A 23,170-nucleotide genomic window follows, 5' to 3' on the forward strand; every position below is an offset into this window, starting at 1 on the left:
CAACAAGCTTTAGTTGTCCTTTAGCATAGAAACAAGAGAAACATCTGAAATGAGCAGCATACCAAGAGGCATTTCCTTGTTCACTGCAAATGCAGAAAATATGTACAAATATGGAGGTTTTCTGAGAAGAATTCTTGCATCAAATAAAGAAAGAGTTGATGCATCAATTCCCTTCCCATCTTGTCCTAACTCTTGTCTTCTGTCCTAACACATTCGCATTGTAGCTTTTTTAACAATTAAAAAATGTGCAGGGGGATGCTGCTTAGGGGATTTTAAGTCTTGGAATGAAAAAAGGTGGGAGAAGTATCCTTAAAGTGAAGGGTGTGAAAAGTCATGCATGCCCTTACAGGCCAGGGAGGGACAGCAAATCAAGATAGAAGAAGACATCAGAGGTATCAGTAGCATGTGATGCAGTCTATAAGTGAATCCGTACTAGATTTGGCTGTGGACGTGTCACAAGGCAGTTGTCACAAGAAGGAATTTCAGTAGCATAAAATGGGTAGCAAATCCAGAGACAAAGGGTGGTATTTGATTGCAACATTTCAGTGTTTGAAATGGCCAGATGTTCAAAACAGGCTTGAAAATGACCTGTCCATTTAGGTTTTCTGTGATAAGGGGGACACCAAGAGAGTATAATAGTCCCAGCAGCCTCTGCGTTTATTGTGTCCATCAGGTGCAGACTGGATTAGGCTTGGTCAATACCATAGAAATTCAGTAAAATTCGGTTTCAGATTTATTCGGGCATAAAATTATCTGCATGCCCAAATAAGACAAATAACATATAGACCTGAGAAATTAGGGTCCGTCTGATTTTTTTTTGTAGTATTTTGGGTGTTTTTTTACGTTTGTGCCTGCAGGGAGTGCAATTCTAAAGCTAGTGGCACCAAAATTTCAGAGAATCATCCGGAGTGTCTCCAACCAAGTTTGGTAAAGTTTAGTTCAGGGGGTTCCAAGTTATGGAGCAAAGTTCACCAAGCCTGAATGCTATTACCTTGAGGGCCTCCTGGAGCCACCTTGAAAGTCTGGAGCCTCTATCTTTAAAAATGTGCAGCCTGCATACACACTCAGAAATTCCCCATTGGCTACAATGGAGTCAAGGCACTGCAGAGCAGAGAATATTGGGCAATTTCTTGGGGTGCCTGTCAGGGGCGCATTTTTAAAGTTAGAGGCACCAAAGTTTCAGGGTCTCATCCAGAGACTGTCCTGATGATACCACCTGAGTTTGGTGAAGTTTAGTTATGGGGGCAAAGTTATGGACCCTCAAAGTTATGGACCCTTTTGGGGTCCATAACTCTGGACCCCCTAAACCAAACTTGGGTGACATCATCAGGAGAGTCTCTGGATGATACCCTGAACGTTTGGTGCCACTATCTTAAAAATGTGTGAAAAGAACACAAAAAAATACTCCCCCCCCCCCAAAAGCCCAAATGCCTTGCATTCAGATTCGTTCATATTCGGACAGGACATATTTTGGCCCAAATGCACCCAGATTCGAGCCGAATCCGAGATTCGTTGCACTCAAATCTCCAAGTCTAGAATGGATCATTCCCATACTCACTCATGGTTCCTAGCTGGGAGGGGTGTCACGGACATTTGTGTATCTGTGTTTGTTGATGAGTTCAGCAATGCCATTGATTGTGCAAAAGGTCATTATTTTGCAAATGGTCAAAAAGGCGTTATATAAACTCTCTTGGTGTGATCATATCCCCCCCACCCCAATTATCTCCTAATTCCCGGTGGGCTTTGCCTCCATGTACCCTGTGCCCATCTCAGTAAACATGGGATCTTGACCACCATTCCCTGTAGAAAGTAGTGCAAAGCAAGGGAGTGTGTTTTTGATAGAGAAAGTATAATCTACACATAAGAGTAGTGTAAGATGTATGGAACTCCTGTGCAGCACTGGGGGTGCCAGCTTTCCCACTTCAACCAACTGCCTGCCATATTTCCATGACTATTTGCTCTCCTCTTCTATTAATCCACTAAAGCAAAGAACACAGTCTAGTACGTCTGAAACTTTCTCTGCTGACAATAAAAGTGTTAGTGATCATAATCTGTGTTGCATTATTAATATACATAGCACTTTATAGATGGGTACCCTTCACTTGCGGAGCATATGAAATACGTAGGCAGTTAATACAGAAAGGAGGCATGACAATAACAAGCAATAAATGGGAGTAAAATGTGATACAAAAGAAATGTGATATTAAACATTCTGTCACAAAATGTTTGAACAATCTTGTGCTAGGGACACAGTGAATAGTGAACACTCAAAATTTGACTTCGCTAACAGTATTTTGTTGTTAGAATAGACTTCCAGTAAATTGTGCCCTTGTCCATGTAACTCATGATAGTAACCACTAGCTGAAACAATGGAAAAGCAAATTGCAACTAAGGCTTGATGCATACAAACATTTCTTACATAGGCATTTTAAATGTTTTGAAATTTGTACTGAGCAAGAATTGTGGTTAGAATCAAAAATATAGTGGACTAACTGGCCCCTGTGCCAGAAAACAGAAGTTGACATAAAAATACCCTTGAAAAAAACCCCATGAACTCAGTGGTTTCAGCTGGGAAAGCTTGTCCCACCAACTTCCTATGGCCTATTGAAAGATTTGTTTGCCTTTTGGGGCCTCTCCTCCTGTGCCTTTACATGAAAACAGCAAACTGGGCCTTTAACTGAAAGCATTCTATCTCTTGCTGATTCTAGTGCTTCACAGTGGCTACAAAACTTGTCATAACACATATTAGTGGGGAATGCAGAGGTGTAGCTGGGCCAGAGTGCGCCCAGTGTGCACTCTGGATTCCCCCCCTTTGCGGCGCCCACTCCCACTCCCACTTACTTTAGAAAACTGAGCAGGGTGGAGAACAGGCCTTCCTGTTCTGGTGGGAACTGTAGCCTGTTCAGTTTCCTAAAGTAAGTGTAGGGGGGCGCCGCAGGGGGGCCGCTGTGGGGGGCATCGCGGTGCCCCCCCACACTTACTTTAGAAAACCGAGCAGGCTGCAGAACAGGCCTTCCTGTTCTGGTGGAAACTACATTTCCCAGGAGACTACATTTCCCAGGAAGGCACCATGGGGGGCGGGGGAAAGGGGGAGGACCCGGGGGATTTTTCACCCCCCACGTGACCCAAATCCATGCGCCTGGTGTGTAACACCCCTCCCATCCCCTGGGAGCTTCGCCACTGGGGTAACATAGTAAAGCACACTGTTATGCTTCACAGTGAAAATCTCTGTTTCATTCTTCTTAATTGACTGTTCAATCTGAGCTGTCACACAAAGAAAATATAACCATAAAACAAGATTCTCTAGGTATGTTTTTAAGAATTTCTGTAGGATTTTTGAAGACTGAAGGTCCTTCTGAGAGTACAAGATACTTCACATGATGGAGTTGATAACCCTTGCATGGGATTCAGCTGGCCTATTTTTCTCCAAAAATTACAGAGAGGCTAAACATTCTGTATGAACACCATATATCATTAAAATTTTCCCTCAACTCAAAAAGTCTACCAGACTGCAAAGACTATTAACTCTGCAGAGCCAGCACAGTTTTACACATCATACATGGAACCCTGTGTCAGCAGAAACAAATCCAGCTACCTTTTGAAGTGAACAATATCTTGAAACGTCATGGTCAATTTCCCTCCTCATGCAGGCTCCCACAGAGTGTTCCAGGAAGGAGAAGTCCTTTTTCAGCAGTTCTGCATGAATTAAAAAATTCTTCCCAACAGAACAAATGCAGAAACTGGCTGCAGCTATGAAAGCTAGGGTTATAATCTTTCAGTGCTTTTCTTTGCATCAGATGGAATCAGTGTGCAAAAATCGATGAACATCCCTTAGCACTTGGGCCACCAAGATACTGAAATGAGATTAGTCCATGAACGTTTATGCTAAGATAAAGTTGTGTTAGTCTTTGATATGCCACAAGACTCCTATGTAATTTTCCTGCAACTGACTAGCATGACTACCCATCTGGGACCACTTTTGAACGTGATTTAATGGCATCTACATAACAGCTGAATTGTGAGTGCTGCCCTCAGAGCCAAGTGGAGGTAGTGCATAAATTAAGGCAAATAAATTTTCCTGTCCACATCATCTCAGTGATGATTACTAGGCTGCAATATCATTACCTCCATATCTGAAATCTAAGAAGAGCAACAGAAGTCAAAATGAAAACCTTCATTCAGGACCTCTATTTGGTTTTCTGTCTGCCTTGAAGTTTTTTAGATACAATTCTCATTTCAGTATCTTGGTGCTGCTATAGTCCAACTGGTTTGGGGAAGAGGGATGCTTTAATTACTCTTTTTTTCCTTTGTAGAAAATGTGATTTTTTTTAAAAAAAATGACTGTAAATGCACAATTAGGATATTGCTTTCAAGAAATATTTTAAAATGGATCAATTCATGGACTGTCAAAGCAAAAGCATTTGGGAAGTAAGTCTGACCAGACAACTGAAGGGAGAAGCTGGCATTTGTTCAATGGGGTTTACTTGCACATAAACATAATCTCAGATTCCTGTGCTTGCAGATGAACGCTACCAAATAGCTTAATATCAAGTTCTGTGTGAAGTATCCAATTCAGTCCCACTTGTACAACAGGAACCATTCAGCAGCACAAAAAGCACAAGTTAGAAGAACTGACTCCAGTGTTATTCCAGAAAGGGAGACACATTTATTTCTCCTATATAGCTATGAAAGTGTTTTCAAACACTGGTCACCTCGGTGGTGCTGGATAAGACGATGAAAAGTGTACACCAGCCTCTCATTCATTGTGTGTCTTTTAAAGGGAAGGAGAAAATTGAAAATTGTGGGGATTCCCTATTGCGTGTACTGTGTTCCTCATCAGGGAAACATTCATGAGAGGAAGCAATATCCCAGAGCTTTTTGAGAGTTTTGCATCTGTAAAGGGAATCGGGTTGAAAACATAGTGAAAACATAGACTGTTCATTGCATTATTCACTGGATATTCGATTCTGTTTGGAGTGTGTTGTTCTTAACCTTGCAATTCTCTTTCTTTGCATTGTATGTTGTTTGTATTATAGTATGTTGTTTGTATTATAGTTTGTATTATTTGCACTATCTTTAATTGTGTAATCTTCACTGAGCCTCAATGAGAAAGATGGACTATAAATGAAATAAGTGAATAAATAAATGTTCTTGGCTGAGTGGTTCTGAGTTCTTTCTCTTCTCTTGCTCGCTAAAATATTTAAATATTGCATAAACAGTATACAAATAGTTACACTTCCTTCTTGCTGCCTGTACTCAGTGAGATTTATAAACAAACATCTGTACAAATTTTCATGAAGGAAAGAGGAAGGGAAGACACAAGGGCCCATTATGCATAGAATGCTTATCTCAGGCTCTTCAGGGGCTCTTCAGTGCATGGTGGGCTCGCATAGGAGTTTCCTCGCATTTTTCTGCTTACACAGGAAGAGCTATTCTTTGCCTTCCCTGAAGCTAACTTGCTAGTCTCAGTGGGCCTCCTCAGCTTTTCCTGGTTCTTTTAACTCCACTTATCAACTCGTCCTAAAGGCACAGATCTAATCACGCCTGTAATAGCAAGATAATGGGCCAAAATGCAAAAACACCAAAAATACCCAAAAAAGCCCAATGCCTTGCATTCAGATTTGTTCCTATTCGAGGAGGACATATTCGGCCGATTTTGGCCCAAATATGCCCAAATGCACCCAGATTCAGGCTGAATCTGGGATTTGGTGCATCCGAATCTCCAAGCCTAGAGGTGACTATAGCAGTAGCTAGTTCCTCATAATAGTGGATAGGGGTTTCAGGAGTATTCGCCTCAGCTGCAGCCTGGAAGAGACCATCAAAGGACCTTAAATTTATTAGATGTGTTAATCCCATTTCTGTCCTCTGTGACCATTTGGGTGGGTTAGCCTGAAAAGGATTTGTTGGATCACTCTTAAGCACAGGACTGAGGTTGATCAACAAAATTAAAAGCAATAGTCAGAGGTTGGTGGTCATTTTCAGCTCAGTCTGAGATACAAAAATTGGTAATGTGCCCTAGCAGGGAGGGTGAAACAAGGATGTAGCCGATGACACTGCTCCCTCTGGCAGAGTGGAATGTAGAAGACCCAGGGTGATCATTTGGGTGTCTTCCATTTATCATTATTTTGCTAGATAGTAAGCAAAAGTTGGCTAAAAAAGGGCCCACTTTGTTGATAGAGGGGTCACATGTAATTCTCGAGAATACAGGTGTATTAGAATGAAAAGCTAAAGGCTGTATCCCTTTCCCAACTTTCCCCCCACCCAAGAAAGAGGCAAAATCATTCCCTGGACTACACGATGCTGAAGAAGAAGCTCATGTGCTAGATCCCCCTTTCTTCCCTTTCCCCCTTCTCTCTTCATGCCTCCTGCAGCCAGAAAAAAATTGTTTTACAATACAGTCTTCTTTGAAATAAAGTTGTAAAAAGCCCTCCCAATCACTGGGTAGGGTGGAAACAGTAGGGGAGGCAGTGGTGGGATCCAAAAATTTTAATAACAGGTTCCGATGGTGGTGGGATTCAAACAGTGGCGCTGCCGCACACACGCACCTCCAGTCCCTATTGGGCAGGGAGGTTGCTTTAGTAACCGCTTCTTGGCACTCAGAAAAAATTAGTAACCACTTCTAGAGAAGTGGTGAGAACTGGTTGGATCCCACCTCTGAGGGGAGGTGAGGGGAGGACGAAAAGAGATCCTGCTTGTGTTGTTTCTTTGCAAAAGCCAGAGAAAGATTATTGCTTTTAAAATAGAAGTTTGTCTAAAATAAAATTTTAGAAATGCCCTCCAGTTCATTGACAAGGGAGAAACAGAGCGGAGGAGGTGGGTGGAGCCAGAAAGAGACCTTGCTTGTGTTGTTTTTATCAATATATAGATATAAGCATTTAGAGAAGTGAAAAGGGAAGCATGCAAAGCAGCGCGAGGAAATGGGTGTGTGTGTGTGAAATTGGGCAGGGTGACTTTGGGCAGAGGAAACAGGTCCAGGGCAAAGCTGTGCTCACTGGCAATTCTGCCCATTCTGGCTGCAAAGCAAAATTACATTCATGCTAGCAGTGGTCTCACTTGCTGCAGGAAGAATAGAAAGTGAAAGTGGGACTTGAGGAAATATGTCCGTCCAAGAAATCTTGCAGCGATGCACATTTGCACCATCATTCAGCAGTTGCTGTGTGTTTAATCAGCCAAGGAGAAAAACAACCATGGTCCATGGTCAGCACATTGAAAACAAGGTGCTGTTCGGGTTCTCCTTAAAGATGAAGAGAAAGGCAGAAAGAAGAATCTCTGCTCAGAAGGAATTCCACACACTCTGCCTTTATCTAGACAGAATCACCCATGGGTTTAAGGTGGCAGAAGCCCCCAGCAGCAGGGGTAGCGTTCAAGAGTGGAAAAGCCAGAGCTACTTTAATTTGATGGGTCAAGTCTGTCAAGGTGAATGCTGCCAAATGCCTGCTTAATTATTAACCAGCACTGATTTGTTTGCATCAGCTTCAGCACTCAGCTTTCAACATGGATTGCACCCTCGACTCCCAGCTGTCAACTCCAATTAGTCCTGATAAGGTCTGGAGATGCCAGGCTGGAAAATGAACCTGCCACTTCTTCCTAAGTGCCCATTTCTGCTTTCCATACACAGTAGAGGCAAGGAGGAAAGAATTCCTTTCTAACACTTTTCAGATTTGAACCCAAGGAAGTGTTAATGGGTACATGGGAGGTAAGTTGATCTGTTTAAGCAGGGAACAATGGAAGATGCACTTCCAGACAGATAAGGGAAACTCCCTTATTGTGACAGATACATGAAGCACAGACAGTACAATTCAACATTGAATAGAAGTAGTCCACTGTTTACATTTTTAAAAATTAATTTGAGAATATAGGGACACTTGTCTTATAAAGGACCCGAATGTCCTTCTGTTCAGATAAACTGACATTGACTGAGGCAACACTTGCTATGACAACTGCAAATCCTGTGAGAAATTTACCATGTACACCCCCACCCACATGAGGCCTGAGTTGTATATGCAACAAAGAGTGATATATTAAAAGCCTGAACTGGGAAGAATAGACTGTGTCAACTCAGGTTGTGAGCAGGAAATCACGTTTTCTGGTACCTCCAAGGTACAAAGAAAGATCTTACAAAAAAATTAGCCCTGCAAGAATAAAGAATTAAACAATCCAGTCCAGCCTGGTAACTGATGTACTGATTTTCTACTTGCGTGCTGATTTTTAAGGCCTCATGTTGGATTCACTTAGCTAAATATTAGAGGAGAGTCATTTGATTTTTTAAAATTCTGGTTATACTTGAGAACACTTGGGCTAATTATGACGCACTTACAAGGGAGGGCGTTTCCCCACTCATGATCCCCCTTATGCTCTGCGCGGGGGTCATCAAATGGCGCTGTTAAGAAGAGCGCCTGGGATGCAGCGCACTGAGGGGGCGCGACAGTGGCAGCGTCGGGGCGGCTGTGCTGTCGCCGCCCCTGTTGTGGGGAGTGCCGGGGGACTCCGTGCTACTCTCCTCAAGTAGCGCGGGGCTTAAGGTAAGTGGGGAAAGGCCCGGAGTCTGGTTTGGTGCTTAAGGAACCATCACCACAGAAAATGAAGGATTTATTTATTTATTTGTTTGTTTGTTTGTTTGTTTGTTTGTTTATACTTTACATTTGTACCCCGCCAATCTCCCAAGGGACTTGAGGCAGCTTGAAAGCTCTGCTGAAGAAAATACCACAACATTGACCATAGGTGGAGTAGTGTGGACCAATATGGTAACATTTCTCATCTTAATTTCAAACTGTACACACTCACTCCAAGCTGAAAACACAAGTAATCCTACTTCGATACACAAGCAGAAAGCTGAACTGGCATGACTGCAAATTGTGAGAGATTTACACCTGAACAGATGGGCAAAGAAAGTTTTTTCCCCCAAACGTTGGACAACGGCACCTTTAAAACTAACAGAGGATCTACCACTATTAAGCTTTGTACAAGTCTAGCAACCCTATCTTTTGACACACAGAACAAGAAAGGCTCCAGTTAAAAGATAGGTTCTTGTGTTGTTCAAACTTGCCTTCCACAATGGTTGATGAAATCAAACCAAACATAATTAGGCTAAGAGCACAGAAAAAGACATATCTGCTAATCCTAAAAGCTGGGAAGTTAGAGAATCTGCTACATCTGTAGTTACTGAAATATGCAAAAATAATAATATTCGAATGCTGATTTTTTAAAAAATTCAAAAGTCCTTGTGGCCCAGGGACAGGGGTTGGCCTCTTCTGGGGGATTGGGGCAGGGAAGCCACAGAAGATCTGCCATGTGGAAGCCTTGTTGCTGCTGCCAGCAATGGAGCAAACCACAAAATCCCACCCCAATGTAAAAGCCACCCAAAACTCTGGAACTCTTTCCCCAAGGAGATTCATCTGCCCCCTTCTGTGGTTATCTTCTGCCAGCAGGTGATGGGTTTTTTGTTAGTTTCATTTGGCATTCTTTCAGTGATCCATCCCTCTTGCTCTATGTTTTAATTGCTGTAAGTATAATTTAGCTTTGGTTTTTACTACATATGTTTTTAATTTGTTAGCTGTCTTGGTGTTCCTGACACAGCCAGAAGGATGGGGTATGAGTTTTGTAACTAAACGATAATAATCATAAGTAACATGTCAGCTGATGGCGTAATTGATAACAACTGGAATAGATTATTTCCAAGATAGGTCATTTCCAAAACTGCGTTCCTATCACATCTTTGTCTGAATATCTATCTTTGTATTTGTTCTAAATTGTGATATCAAGTCAACAACCCAAAACAACAGGCATGTCTAGCTTTTTACCTCAGCAAGCAAGCTCTTAAGAGAGCAGAGAGATGTTAGTGGATCTTCTTTTTCTGCCATCAAGTCACAGCCAACTTACAGTGATCCCAAAGTTTTCCAGAAAAGAGACTAACAGAGGTGGTTTGCCATAGCCTACCTCCAGGCCACAACCCTGGTATTTCTTTATGGTTTCCCATCCAAATACTTGCCAGTGTTGAGACTGAGCGTGACTAGCCCAAGATCATCCAGCAAGTTTCCATGGCAGAGTAGTAATCTGTACCTGGGCTTCCTGGATCCTAGTCCCAACACCTTAACCACTATACCATGCTACTTCTCATGTTCGTGGATAAGAGTCACAAAATGTGCATGAACAAAATGTGCATGCAAAATGTGCGTGAATATAGGAGAACTAATACAGCCAATTTGTCACAGAGAGAACACAAAAGAATGCTAGCAAATTAGCTCTTGGCCTAGTCAGAACCAGGTCTAAGAAAGTCAATATAATGTAGAACTTTGGAAGAGAAAAAATATGAATTCAGAAGCTAGAGGCAAAGAGACAGTGACAAACTTCAATGTAATTTTCAACATAGTTTTCTCCAACACTCTTGAAATGTTTGCATTTTCTAAATCTAACATGACATGGACTAAGTGAAAATGTCACGTCTGTTCTTTACTTATTAGTCATGATCTGTCCCGAGTGCATTCTATGCGTGCAGTGGCACATGCATTTTTCATGTTGCTCTGGATCTTGTCTGCCACCAAATTTAGAAAAGTCTGAACTTGAAGCACCTCCTCATGTCCAAGTGATGCCAATGCAGCAACTCAAGCAAAGGGCCCAACAGCAGAAGTTAACTGGAATGGAAGTGTCATTATATAAACTTGGTTCAGTCTAAAGAAGAGGGATGCTATTTAGAGCAGACATAGTGGTGGAGGAAGCAAGGGGCAATAGTGCTGTCTTCCGGGCACATTTTCTTTCCTAACATAGTAAAAAATGTGCCGCCCCCCCCCCCCTTATTAAGAGATACTTTCTAGCCACTCAAGTGAGTGAATTATCTAATACTACCTGCCAAAAGCAATCAAATTTGAGCATAAGAAAGGTTAAAATTCTATTATTCCAACATGTCTCATTTGGTTCCAGAAGATCTGATTAAATGGCACACTACTGAATTACAGCAAAAATTATAGTGGGAGTAGATGTAATAGACTTCTTGAAGGTGAAGAGATCAAACTCCTACAAGATGTCCACTTCCTTTCCTAATTATTCTCAGTCTAAATTTCTGAACACAGGGCACTCCTGACATATATCAGGACTGGGACACTTTGGGATTCAATAGTACATTACAAGCAGTAGTGTATGTATATTTATATTCTTATGCCATTTTATACAAGCTTATTATTAATCCCTATATACAAAAGAATGATAGCATCAGCCATAGATGAAGGGTAATTTTCTGAACAGCTACATGATTGGTCCCAGTGAGGCTTTATCAGTGTAAGGGGCCTGCTAAGTTGAGGGGTATTCAGTTCCCCCACATGTGGCAGATACTTTTTCCATCTGTCTCTGGTGGGTTTTTAATCACATGGAACAGTTCACCTGACACATTTGCACCAATCAGATTTTGCCATTTTCACACTTCTCAGGGTAAGCTTAGTAAACGTAAGTTGGATGGTGGCCTGCAAAATTGTAGGCATCATAAATGGCAGGTGTCACTTTGCCATTTAAATGAAGTATTTTTAAAAAATAATCCCCATGGACCCCATGCACCAGCACCAAGAGTTGTGCAAATGTTTTCTTTACACATCTGTCACTGATGAATTCAGGATATAACACAAGCTGGAGACATTAAATTCTTTATCCAAGCTTCAGTGATGATCAGTGAGGCAATTCTCAACCAGAAACTACTGGTTACATCTATGAGGCAGTTTGGCCATTCCTTTTGATAATTTCAGATAGCTAGCTACGTTTGTCTGCAGTACCAACATAAAAGCAAGAAATCAGTGGCATCTTAAAACCAAATTTTAGGCCACCAAAATATTTTGTGACTCAGATACACCAGGGTCTAAATCCATTAGGCTGGTTTATATACATAACAGAAAGGTTGTGACATTCTGACTCACCACGTTTCTGGCTGTGTATATGAATACACTTGATAGATTTATACTACAATACCTCTGATGAAGTGCACCAAAATGGATGGTTCCTTCAGGGGATGGAGCACTGGCATGGATGAAGGTGAAGCACATCACCTCTCTTCTGCAAGATTTGTACTAATATTACTCTAAGGTGTGTTTTTATCAGAAAATAAAGATTACAGGAGCAGGAAGGATGGTGTGTGGCTGTTAACATGATGGTGTACAAAGTGGATATTTAGTACCTAGCCCAACTGCCTGTCAAGTCAAAAATATTTGGGTTTTCTATAGTCTCAATGAACAATTATTGTTGTTAGAAACTGCAGTTCAAGTGGTTCCACACAGAAGTCTGGGATGAAATCAAAGCCTGTATAGAGAGAAAAGAACAAAGCAAAAACTAAACATATAAAGCAGGGAGCCCACTTACCTTGAGTCAAAAGGAGAGCTATATTGAAAAAAGAGGAAAAAAGAGAGAACAGAGTTAACGTCTCATACAAAAGTTTCAAAGGCCTTTTGTAGATGATTGCATTTACATGTGTAATGAGCCTGACTGATGTTGCTGTGAATTTTTATAGCCACATGCTAGATGCAGGTTTGTGAGCATGCCTGGTAGCAACAAGGTGAGAATGAAGCTGGAGAGAACAGGTGTGTACCATGGGTTTTGGTTTTCTGAGGTTCTCCTTTCCCAAAGACAGGAGGATGCAACTTGAAGGGCGGGGGGGGGGGGTAAAGAATCCACTGGAGACAGAAAGGGTGCTACATTGCCACACAGCACCTGGGAAAAGCCAAAGCCTTCAGCAGGTATTTCAGCCATTTTTAACAGCTGCTTTTAGTTGGGTTCAGTACTTTGGCTTGCCTCTCAAATTAAGCCAGATGTCAAAGATTCAGATGTCAAAGATGATGAAACATGCTTCAAAATGAACTTTAAACCAGAGGTGTAGCTAGGCCAGAGTGCGCCCGGTGCACACTCTGGCTTTTTCGCTCTCCCGTGGTGCCCCCGCCCCCCATGGCACCCCCACCCCCCGCAGCCCCCCTCCCCCACGGTGCCCTCCCGCGGCAGCCCCCCACAGCACTTCATTTTACTTACTTTTAGGAAAGGAGCAGGCCGAAGAAGCCTGCCTGTGTTGCCTGGGCCTGGTGGGAACTACATTTTCCAGGAGCCCCTGGTGGGAACTACATTTTCCAGGCCCAGGCAACGCAGGCAGGCTTCTTCTCTGGGATGTTCCATTCCTAAAAGTAAGTGGGGATGTGTGTCGTGGAGGGGCGGGGGGCACCGCAAAAGGGGGGCAGGGGCACCGCAGGGGGAGCACGGGGGCCACGGGGTTGGGGGGATTTTTCTGCCCCCATGTGACCAGAATCGGTGCACCCGGTGCATTGCGCACCCCCCATCCCCTGGTGGCTTCGCCACTGCTTTAAACCACCTTAATCCTTAGTAGAACTACTCCCATCTCCAAGGTAAATGTAACATCACCACTCCTAGTACACACATTTCCTCTGGAAATGTTTTCAGGAACTGTGGTTGAAGTAATAACCCCCCCCCCATCTATAGAGGACATAATTTCATGCCAAGCCCAGCAGATCATCATGTATTGCAGAAGAACTGATGTTATCCAAGGTGAAGTCCAAAACTTTTAATGTATTTAAGAGATGTGCGGTGGTCTGAAGAATAGAAACAAGTCTGGATTATACAGGTCTGCTGAATCATCAAGTGTAGGTATTGCCCATAAAGCCTGAAAAAGGTAGCAGCAGTTGATTGGTTGCTGCTCACCAAACACAAGTGCCCAAAACTGGTGACTATATGAATAAGTTTGGCTATTTCAATAAGAATCTTCCTTAATCTTTAAATTCTGTTAGAAACAGCTTTTGACAAAACTCTTTATTTTAAATTCTATTTGCTAATTGCTAGTATAATATGGATATGAATATTTTTGTTAATTTAGGTTTAGACCGTTAATCATCTTTTTAAGTGCTCAAATCCCATTATATCTCTTTCCTTCTAACTTCATATTAACGGTAATATGACTCACAGGAACTTTAGTAATAAGAATTAATTTCTTAAGCCTATAATCACTGTTTCTAAAAGTGATTCTCTTACTTTTAATTTTGCTCTGGTTTAAAAACTACTGTGCTTTGAAAATAACATTACTGAATGCCTAAATTGATCTGATTTATGACTAATAGCATGAGAAAAATGCTGCTATAGAGGAAAGTGGGTAGAAATGCTCAACGTGGAATGGGGGGCCGATGGTGGCTCATACCGCCCGCATAATGAGGTGTATGCTCACGTTTCTATGAAAGGCTGCCTTAGCAGGGAGGATAAAATATTCTTGCTAAGGATGAAATGGGTTAAAAACAAGGGTTAAAGAAGTAAAACACTGGAGGGCCCTGATCAGATTCTGTATTTTTAGTCTTCTTTGAATAGTAGCTGTTGGGAAACCTGACTGAGGCAGCAATCCTGAACAGGTCCATTCAGAATTCTGCTACATTCTATTCAGTGGGCCTTACTCTCCTCTCAGGAAAGCTTCACTGTCAGATTTGGAACCGTGGCCTTGGGTGAGAATTTTTAAAACTGCTTCCACTGCCCTTTTTTGCTGATATATGTAATTTTGCCAGTGGTGCAGATGCTTTTTTTTTCCCTACCAGGAAAATAGTATTGCCAAAGCACCAGTTTGTATTGTGTTGGGATGAGGGAAATATTACAAGCACCAAGCCAATTTCTTATTCCCCATAACTCTATGGCTACTAGTTAGAGAGCTGTAAGGGGAGAGGAAATCCAGTCACCAGTCTCCCAAATTTTACCTAATTTCAGTGTCACAGGAAAATAATGATGACCATGCTATTCTGTGTCTCACAAGTGTACACGAGGGGCAAAAAACCTCCTACAAGCTGCATTGTTGGTTTCAACACATCTTTCCTTCCAGTTTCCTTTCCTCCCTAATGTGTCTTATTTAACTTATGATTATAAGCCTATGAGCTTTCTTTTTAATTTGTATTTCATATTGCTTAACTATTATTTTAGGTGCATTGTGAATATATACATTTTCCACTATAACCTTCATGAAAAAAACATAATAGAAAGAAATTTCTAAGATTTAAATAGAAAGAATTGCTAAAACTTAAACAAATCAGCTCCCAAACTAACTCCAACCATGTCTACTTTAAATGCTTCCATATTCTTTCCTTGTAGAGAGCAACAGATCCATGGGGAGAAAGAGCCCAGAGCTTCAATTCTAAACATACTTCATTGGAAGTAATCTTCAGTGGGTGTTAATTAATTAATGAGGATGTGAGTACAGTGCACCCCATGTTTTAAAAGCTCCAGTAGATGATATTGGCCTCAACTGTTTTGGCTCTGGAATAACAAATAAAAATGACATCTCCTGCTTTTGTAGAGATAAAGAGTGGAGCCAGAAAAATGGCATCCATCTAGTATTTCTAATGCTTATCTCCAGTGCCAAACAGTCTGCTTCATAGTAATGCTGAATGAAAATAAAATATTTGCTTCTCCCACAGAGACTTTCAATTTTACTTAGTTAATTCTATTGAAATGTGCACATTAAGAACATAAGAAAAAGCCTGCTGGATCAGACCAGAGTCCATCTAGTCCAGCACTCTGCTACTCGCAGTGACCCACAAGGTGCCTTTGGGAGCTCACATGCAGGAGGTGAAAGCAATGGCCTTCTGCTGCTGCTGCTCTTGAGCACCTGGTCTGCTAAGGCATTTGCAATCTCAGATCAAGAGAATCAAGATTGGTAGCCATAGATCGACCATAGGAGGACTTCCCCTCTTATTCCTTCAGTGCTGAGTTTTCTATACAGTCTCTGGTGAGGAACTTTGTCAAAAGCCTTTTGGAAATCCAAGTAGACAATGTCCACTGGTTCCCCCTTATCCACATGCCTGTTTACACCCTCAAAGAACTCTAGTAAGTTTGTAAGACAGAACTTGCCTCTGCAAAAGCCATGCTGACACTTCCTCAACAGGTCTTGCTTTTCTACATGTTTAATAATTTTATCTTTAATGATAGATTCTACTAATTTACCAGGAACAGATGTCAAACTGACTGGCCTGTAATTTCCAGGGTCCCCCCTAGATTCTTTCTTAAAGATTGGTGTGATATTGGCCATCTTCCAGTCTTTAGGGATGGAGGCTGATTTCAGGGATAAGTTGCATATTAAAGTGAGAAGATCATGCTTGAGCTCTTTAAGAACTCTTGGGTGAATGCAATCTGGGCCAGGGGTTTTGGTAGCATTTATTTTATCAATGGCTGCCAGAACTTCTTCCTGGTCTACCACTATCTTTGCTAGTTCCTCGGATTTGCCTCCTAAGAAGCTTGGTTCAGGTGCAGGAATTTTCCTCACTTCCTCTTGGGTGAAGACAGATGCAAAGAATTCATTCAGCTTCTCTGCAATCTCCCTGCCATTTTTTAGCACACCCTTTGTTCCTTTGTCATCTAACGGGCCTACTGCTTCCCTTACTGGCTTCCTACTTTTGATATACTTGAAGAACTGTTTGTTGCTGGTCTTGATGTTCGCAGCCATGCGTTCCTCATTTAACACATCGATACCATTGCTTGAATTGGACTAACAGAGTGCAAGCAAGCTTTAGAGAGTAGACAAAACCTTATTTCATCAACAATCTATACAAATAATATGAATTCTATTTAATTGAATACTGAAATAAAACCCCAAATCATCACTATTGTGGCATGGTCTGCCTCTTCCAGATTACATGGGACTGGGCTGGGCTGGACCAGGTGCTACTTCTCCCAGGGTGTGTAGGGCTGGGATGGGCTGCATACAGCCCTTCTTGCACTGGGTTTACCCAGTCCAGTTGTGGGGAGGTATCAGCCCCCCAAGAGGAGTCCCAGTGGCCATAATAGCCTATGTGTTCCTGCTACTGCTCCTAGCTGAAATTACTGTTGAAAAGTACAGTTATATCACTGCAGTCCAAAACAGAATCACACCATTCTATGTCCAGTGAAGTCAATGAACATTGCTTAGGATTACACTGCATGTCTCTTAACACACTCATATCTAGCTGTCCTGGGATCTTTATCTTGCATTTGCACTTCAGTCTCGTAAAAGAGTGTTTTTCACTCTTTCGCTTCTAATGTGATACATGAATATTTGAAGAGCACTATGAATGAAACTTCAAAAATATAGAACAGGAGACTGGGGATTATTCTAGCCTTAAATTTCTGATTGGACATTGCTCATAGAAGCAGGAAAATGGTTTCACAGTAGAAAGATTTCCTCATATTAAAAAGTAATTCTGTTCTGATCTGTAAAAACTCTACTATTCTATTTGTGGAACCCACTAAAACAATGATATATTCTTCACTTGGATAACTACAGCAGGTCCAGATTCTCCTAATTCAGTGCTTCCCAACCTGTGGGTCAGGATCCTCCAAAGGGTCATGAAGCCTGCAGAAGTAGGTCCTGGGCTCCTGTAGACTGTTCCCTTCCCCTCCTTGCCTGCTGCCCAGTTGAACTCATGCTGAACCTTGGAGGTAGAGGAGGTGGGGCATTACTTGATTTAGAAGAAGTGTGTTTGTTGGGGGGAGCAATTCAGAGTATCTGATGGCATGGTTGCAAATGTTGGAACAGCAGTGTTTTTTTCAGAAGAGCAAATAATTGGGAATTTGGTGTTTCAGGTTCAGACCACATTTTACATTCAACTTATGGTCCTAGGTAAGTCATTTGCCTTCAACTAGACCACCACTCTGTTTCCAGTAGTGATCAGTCACATATCTTTGGAAAGCAGAAAAGCAGGGCATGAGGGTTCAGTTCAAAGGAATCATTGCTTGATCCCAGCATCTGAATACTTGAAGATATGTTGCCTTTAATTCCATTTAGTTAAGATGGCTAATGGAAGCAATTCCAAAGGTGGAAATGGGGTGGAACAGATGGGAGAACTCCAGGTAGGTGTAGAGGAAGGAATGAGTGTTGGAGGAGTCTTTGCAGAGTCTTTTAGCACTTCATTCTATGCAGGCCAAACAGTAAGAATCTTTATTGATGTATGAGACAGAACTGGAGCAGACAGAAAATATATAAAGCTAATGTAATACTGCCTCAGTGGAATAACTTAAGGTCTGAATGACTCTGATGAATGGCATAAACATTCTGTCACTGTTTATGTTGTTAGAATGGTTATGTTAGTATGAAATGCTGTTGTATGTACAGAGTCACCTGGAAGACTGAAATCATCTTGAAGAGGAGATCAGAGAGCTCCAAACTCTGTAGTAGTAAAAGGCGTGACAAGGGATGTTTAGTAACTAAGGAATTATTTTGGAACAGAAGAATGTTCTAGGACAGTGGTGGCGAACCTATGGCACAGGTGCCAGAGGTGGCACTCAGAGCCCTCTCTGTGGACACGCGCAAACAGAGTTGCACCCCACCCCCCCACATCTAGGCTGGCCTGGACTCGATTATTAGCATTAAACCTAAGACCTCGTTTTGGGGAAGCAGTGTAGGTAACCCTGTTAAGCGCTGTTAAACCCCACTGATTTTCATGCGAAGAATTAAAGCACGATTCTTTACCTGGGAGTAAGCTCGGTTGCTGGCAATGGGGCTTGCTTCTGAGTAAATCATCCCAGGGTCGTGATTTACCCATTGGAAGAGTTGCATGGTTGCTTCAAAGCAAAACCACCAACTACCACCAACGCATGCCTCGGAGCCAACCATATTTTCTAAACTAAAACCTCAGTATTCAGTTTAAATTGCTGCGTTGGCACTTTGCAATAAATAAGTGGGTTTGGGGTTGCAATTTGGGCACTAGGTCTCGAAAAGTTCGCCATCACTGTTCTAGGATGCCTTTGTGCTTTGATTAGCTTGGGTTCAGGCAGAGAAGTTATGAGTGGCCAATGATGACATTTCTCAGCCACAGAGGAGTTTAACTAGAATACAGATGTGCATGGTGGCATGCTTGAGAGGCGATGTGGCTACATCCCCTCACATTCTTCACACTTTTCCTTGCCGATTCTGCCTTTTTGTTACTTCACATTATCTTTTCAGGAGCCCAGATCTGAATGAATGAATGAATGAATGAATGAATGAATGAATGAATGAATGAATGAATGAATGAATGAATGAATGAATGAATGAATGAATGAATCCCATGTGCTGGATTGTGGTCTTGGATTCCTACAGCCACATTTTGTTATAACTAAATTCTGGAAAACTGAACTCTGTATCTGGGTTAACCCAAAATCTCCATTGTAATGGCCATACGTATAAGTTTCTGGAAAGTAAAAAATCTATAATACTGTCTTTGACATTTAAAGTAATGCCTGAAATCAAACTACACATTACAATGGAGGAGCCACAGTTAATCTGTCAAACTCCCCCCTCCCTCCCCCAAAACTGACACAGCTGATGAAGGCCGCCCATTGTTCAGGATAGCATATGGCTTCTAACCCCTTTCCTTGTACTATATTGTGAATGAGAATCCTCCCTTGCTTTTTAACTATGTATATTTTTAACTATTGTGTGAAGCAAGTAATCATCTGGGAAGCGATCTGATTGGTTAAATGGTATGGGAAGGTTACTTCCCACCCACACCCCAAAAGCAGAGGAAAGCAATTAACTGTTCCGAGTAAATGGGCAGTGCCCTTCCCAATTATTGGCCGCTGCATTTCAGTCAAGCTCACAACAAAAAAAGATCAGATTATCAATCATGGCTCTCTCAGCATAATGTATAGAATTGCTATACTATTTATTGACTCTGAATTTTTTGTACAATAACATTCATATAGGAATTTTTTTGGATATATTTCCTGATAGCTATCTTTAGGTTCAGTTTAAACTAAACTAAAACAAGTAAGGCCAGTCGGTGCCTTTTCCCCATGTTATAATTTTTATTTTGTCTTTTTACTGGATCAGACCATTGGTCCATCTAGTGCAGCATCCTGTGACACACAATGGCCAACCAATTACTGTGGTGGGGCAATAAAAACAGAATAAGGCATAAAGAATAAGGCATAGAGAAAGAAGCCTTTCCATGACATTGCCTCCTGGCACTGGCATTCAGGGATGATCTGTCTGGATGTGGAGGTTCCCTTTAGTCACCATGGCTAGTAGTCATTGATAGACCTAGCCTTCAGGAATCTGTCTAATCCCCTTTTAAAGCCATCTATGCCTGTGGCCATCCCTATATCCTCTGGCAGCAAATTCTACATTTCAATCACTTGTTGAATAAAGAAACATTTCCTTTTGTTCATCCTGAACCTACTGCCAATCAGCTCTACTGGATGTCCTCAAGCTCTAGTATTTTAGGAGAGGGAGAAAACTTTTTCTCTACTATCTATGCATATTCGTATAACTTCCTTGGGAACTCCATACTCTATGAAAACTCTTACAGTTCCATTTCATTCCTTTCATTTTTCATTCATCCATTAATGGACCCTAGGGAACTCATGGATGTTCAGGAGGAGACTCTGGCCTCCATGCCCTGCTTCTTGGCCTTTGGGAGCCATTAGATTGGCCACTGTGTGCAGCAGGATGCTTTACTAGAGCAGTCATTTGATTCAACGTGGCTGTCCTTATGTTCTTTAAGTTGCCATTTGTGTAATTTATATTTCCTTTGTCTTGGTTATACTTGTACACGTTTCTCTTTGAGAAACTGACTATTGAAGAACAGGCTCTCTCCACAGTCAAATGCAGCTCCTCTTCTTCAGCTATGTGTTGTTGAGGGATTTATGCTGTTTTACACCCTCAGGCAAGTTATAGTTTAGATGAAAGGTAGTAACCCTTCCTAGGCAAGCAGGCATAATACTTCTCCTCTAATGTAAGAGTGTCAAAATTGATGTGTGAAGAGAATACAGACAGCCTGAATGTCTCTAAACTGCCCCCGAGGGCCGACGAGGTAAGAAAAACCTGGCCCAAATTTTCAACTAACGTGATGACAAGACTATCCAGGGAGTAGCAGCTGAGCTAAAAGCTGTTGTCTTTTAACAATGAATAAACCTTGAGTCACTAGAGGGACATTCAAAAAGCACTGACAGTGGGGTGACCAGAAAGGTGACACAGTCTGCTGGAAGGCATTTAGGTGCTGCTATGCTTTGCCACCAACAGTTAGGACTCTGTCACTGTAAATAAGGGAAACGCATAGAACTGTAAGAATACAGAGCAAGGTTGGAAAGCCTCAGAGCTAAGCAATAGAAGGGAGAAGGAAGGCCACAACTCATCATATATTCGCTTTTAAGTCTTTGTTCTTCCAAATTCATCCAGAAGAGGTATTTGCTGGTTGGTGCTAGAGAACAATCAACACAGGCCTAACCTTGTCAAGAATGAGATTACAAAAAGGGAAATGCTGAGAAATTGATAATACACAGCATTGTCAGGGCTGAAGGTTGTACAGCCAATAATAGTAAAGGAATTCAAAAATAAAAAAGGCTGGGAAGCCAACAAAACATAAATTAATTCAATGTAGCTAATACATTACAAGCCTAGAGGGTAACAAAGAACCAACATCTTATAGAATGAATTTATCTAAATAGGATGAACAGTTAATCCAGGACAGAGCAGGGGGGGGGGGCACATTTAGTCTCATTTCTCTGACAAATAAATTGCCTAACATTACTGGAAAAACAGAATTTAAATCCCGCATTGGGACTTAATACAGAGTTTCTTTGCTTGCCAGTCTGTTGCTGCATTCCCTAGACATAGGGGCAATCCTTGCCTTCCATACAGGCAGGCCATGCTGCAGGGAATTAAGGTGAATTTTATACAGTCCTCTGCCAATATTTATTTATGTAATTAGTTTGTTTGTTAGATTTATATGCCACGCTCCATGACCAGTGAAGCTGAGTGGGTGGCAAACTGAGGGATACATTTGCTTGTCTACACCGGCATATTCATGTAGTGGTTGCTGCCTGGGCTGGAGGATGGAGACAGGTGCTATCTTTGCTTCCTTTTCCTCAAGCAATGTCACATAGCATCTGCTTTGGGACCAACACAAAAGAGCGGGATAAGCAGACTTGGGCTCAAACCAGAGGAGAGATTAGTGAGGATCTAAACTCTCTCAATGAGTCTTTTCTTTTTTTGCTTTCTTTAAAGGGAGCTGCAGGAAGCCCAAATTTGGGATGTTAACCTTTACTCCCCCTTTTTCTCTACTGGTCACTTCTCCAATAAAAATGGCCTTTCCTAGTTCCCAGGAGTCCTGGTAAAGAAAAAGGACAGGTAACTTCTTTTAGTTAATTCAGTTAAGGATCAGATTAAATGAAGGTAAATGACATGAGGACTCATGTATTTAGACAAGTCTGCTCATTCACATATGAAGGAAACGAGGAGAGGAGACTTCTGTTTGAAAAGGACCAAGCAAGTGAAGGAGCGAGACACTGTGGCTCAATTGGCTTTTTTCCCTGTTGCTTTAAGCAGCTCTGAGACTTGTATCTAGTGGACTGTTTGTATGGGTGAAAAGTGGCAAGGTGCAGCTTTTGACGGCCCCTCCCCCTTGTTGTAGCCAGAAATATCCCCAAACACTCTTCCCCGGGAGCAGCATCTTGGGAGCAACTCTGGGTTGCAGTGGGAAGTGATTAATCCATTTTCTCCAAGTAAAAATAATTCTGTCCACTGAACTGCTTTGCTCAGTCCAAGTCACTGGAACTGAGTTGGGTTGAAATACAGCTGAAGTCCCAGAGCACGGTCAGGGAAAGCAGCAAAGAAGAAGCTGTGCTGGGCTCCCTCATCCACACATTCAGTCTTCACTTAAAAGAGCCCTACCTTGTTCCCTTTTTTCTTTACACATCAGCAGTAAATCTTGTGTAAATACACAAAGTTATTATACAGGCTGTTTTCACATGGCACAATTATACTGGGTAACAATCAGTATCTTACAATCCAGGTCTATTTTATCCTGGTTTCTCCCTTTCCATGGATGCCCACTTCTGTGATGGAATCTAGTTAAGACCATGAGGAAATACTCCAATTTCTTTCGCATGAGCTCGGCTTTTTTTGTTTTTAAAACTTAGATGCAGCACACATGTTCGAACATCCCCAGTGTGCAGCATTCTGATTGGCTCTTCCACCCCTCCCAAAGGCAATACTTCTGATTGACGGATCCACAGCAGCCGTAGGAAAACCAAGCAGGACCCCCCCCCCCTTTTCTCTATCTTTGGAAAGGAGCCAGTGCAGTGAGCAACATGGCAAGCACATTGTGCTAGACAAAGTAAAAACTTTTGACCAATACTGAGCAGAGTACTATGCCCCATCCACATTTAAAATTGTGCAGGAAACCACAGCATGAGACACTCACCCCCCAAT

General features: G+C 41.9%; 1 protein-coding gene across 10 annotated transcripts in view; it reads right to left on the reverse strand.

The window, feature by feature from the left end:
* The window catches only part of SLC8A3 (solute carrier family 8 member A3), a 223,518-nt gene that overhangs the window by 18,539 nt on the left and 181,809 nt on the right, over positions 1 to 23,170 (reverse strand). For all 10 annotated transcript variants that reach the window (XM_048484383.1, XM_048484382.1, XM_048484379.1 and 7 more), the window contains one exon: positions 12,337 to 12,354. In XM_048484383.1, coding sequence (XP_048340340.1) covers positions 12,337 to 12,354 — 18 coding nt within the window. The remainder of the gene's footprint in view (positions 1 to 12,336; positions 12,355 to 23,170) is intronic.

The sequence above is a fragment of the Sphaerodactylus townsendi genome, linkage group LG02 (assembly GCF_021028975.2).
Source record: "Sphaerodactylus townsendi isolate TG3544 linkage group LG02, MPM_Stown_v2.3, whole genome shotgun sequence".
NCBI classification, from domain to species: domain Eukaryota; kingdom Metazoa; phylum Chordata; class Lepidosauria; order Squamata; family Sphaerodactylidae; genus Sphaerodactylus; species Sphaerodactylus townsendi.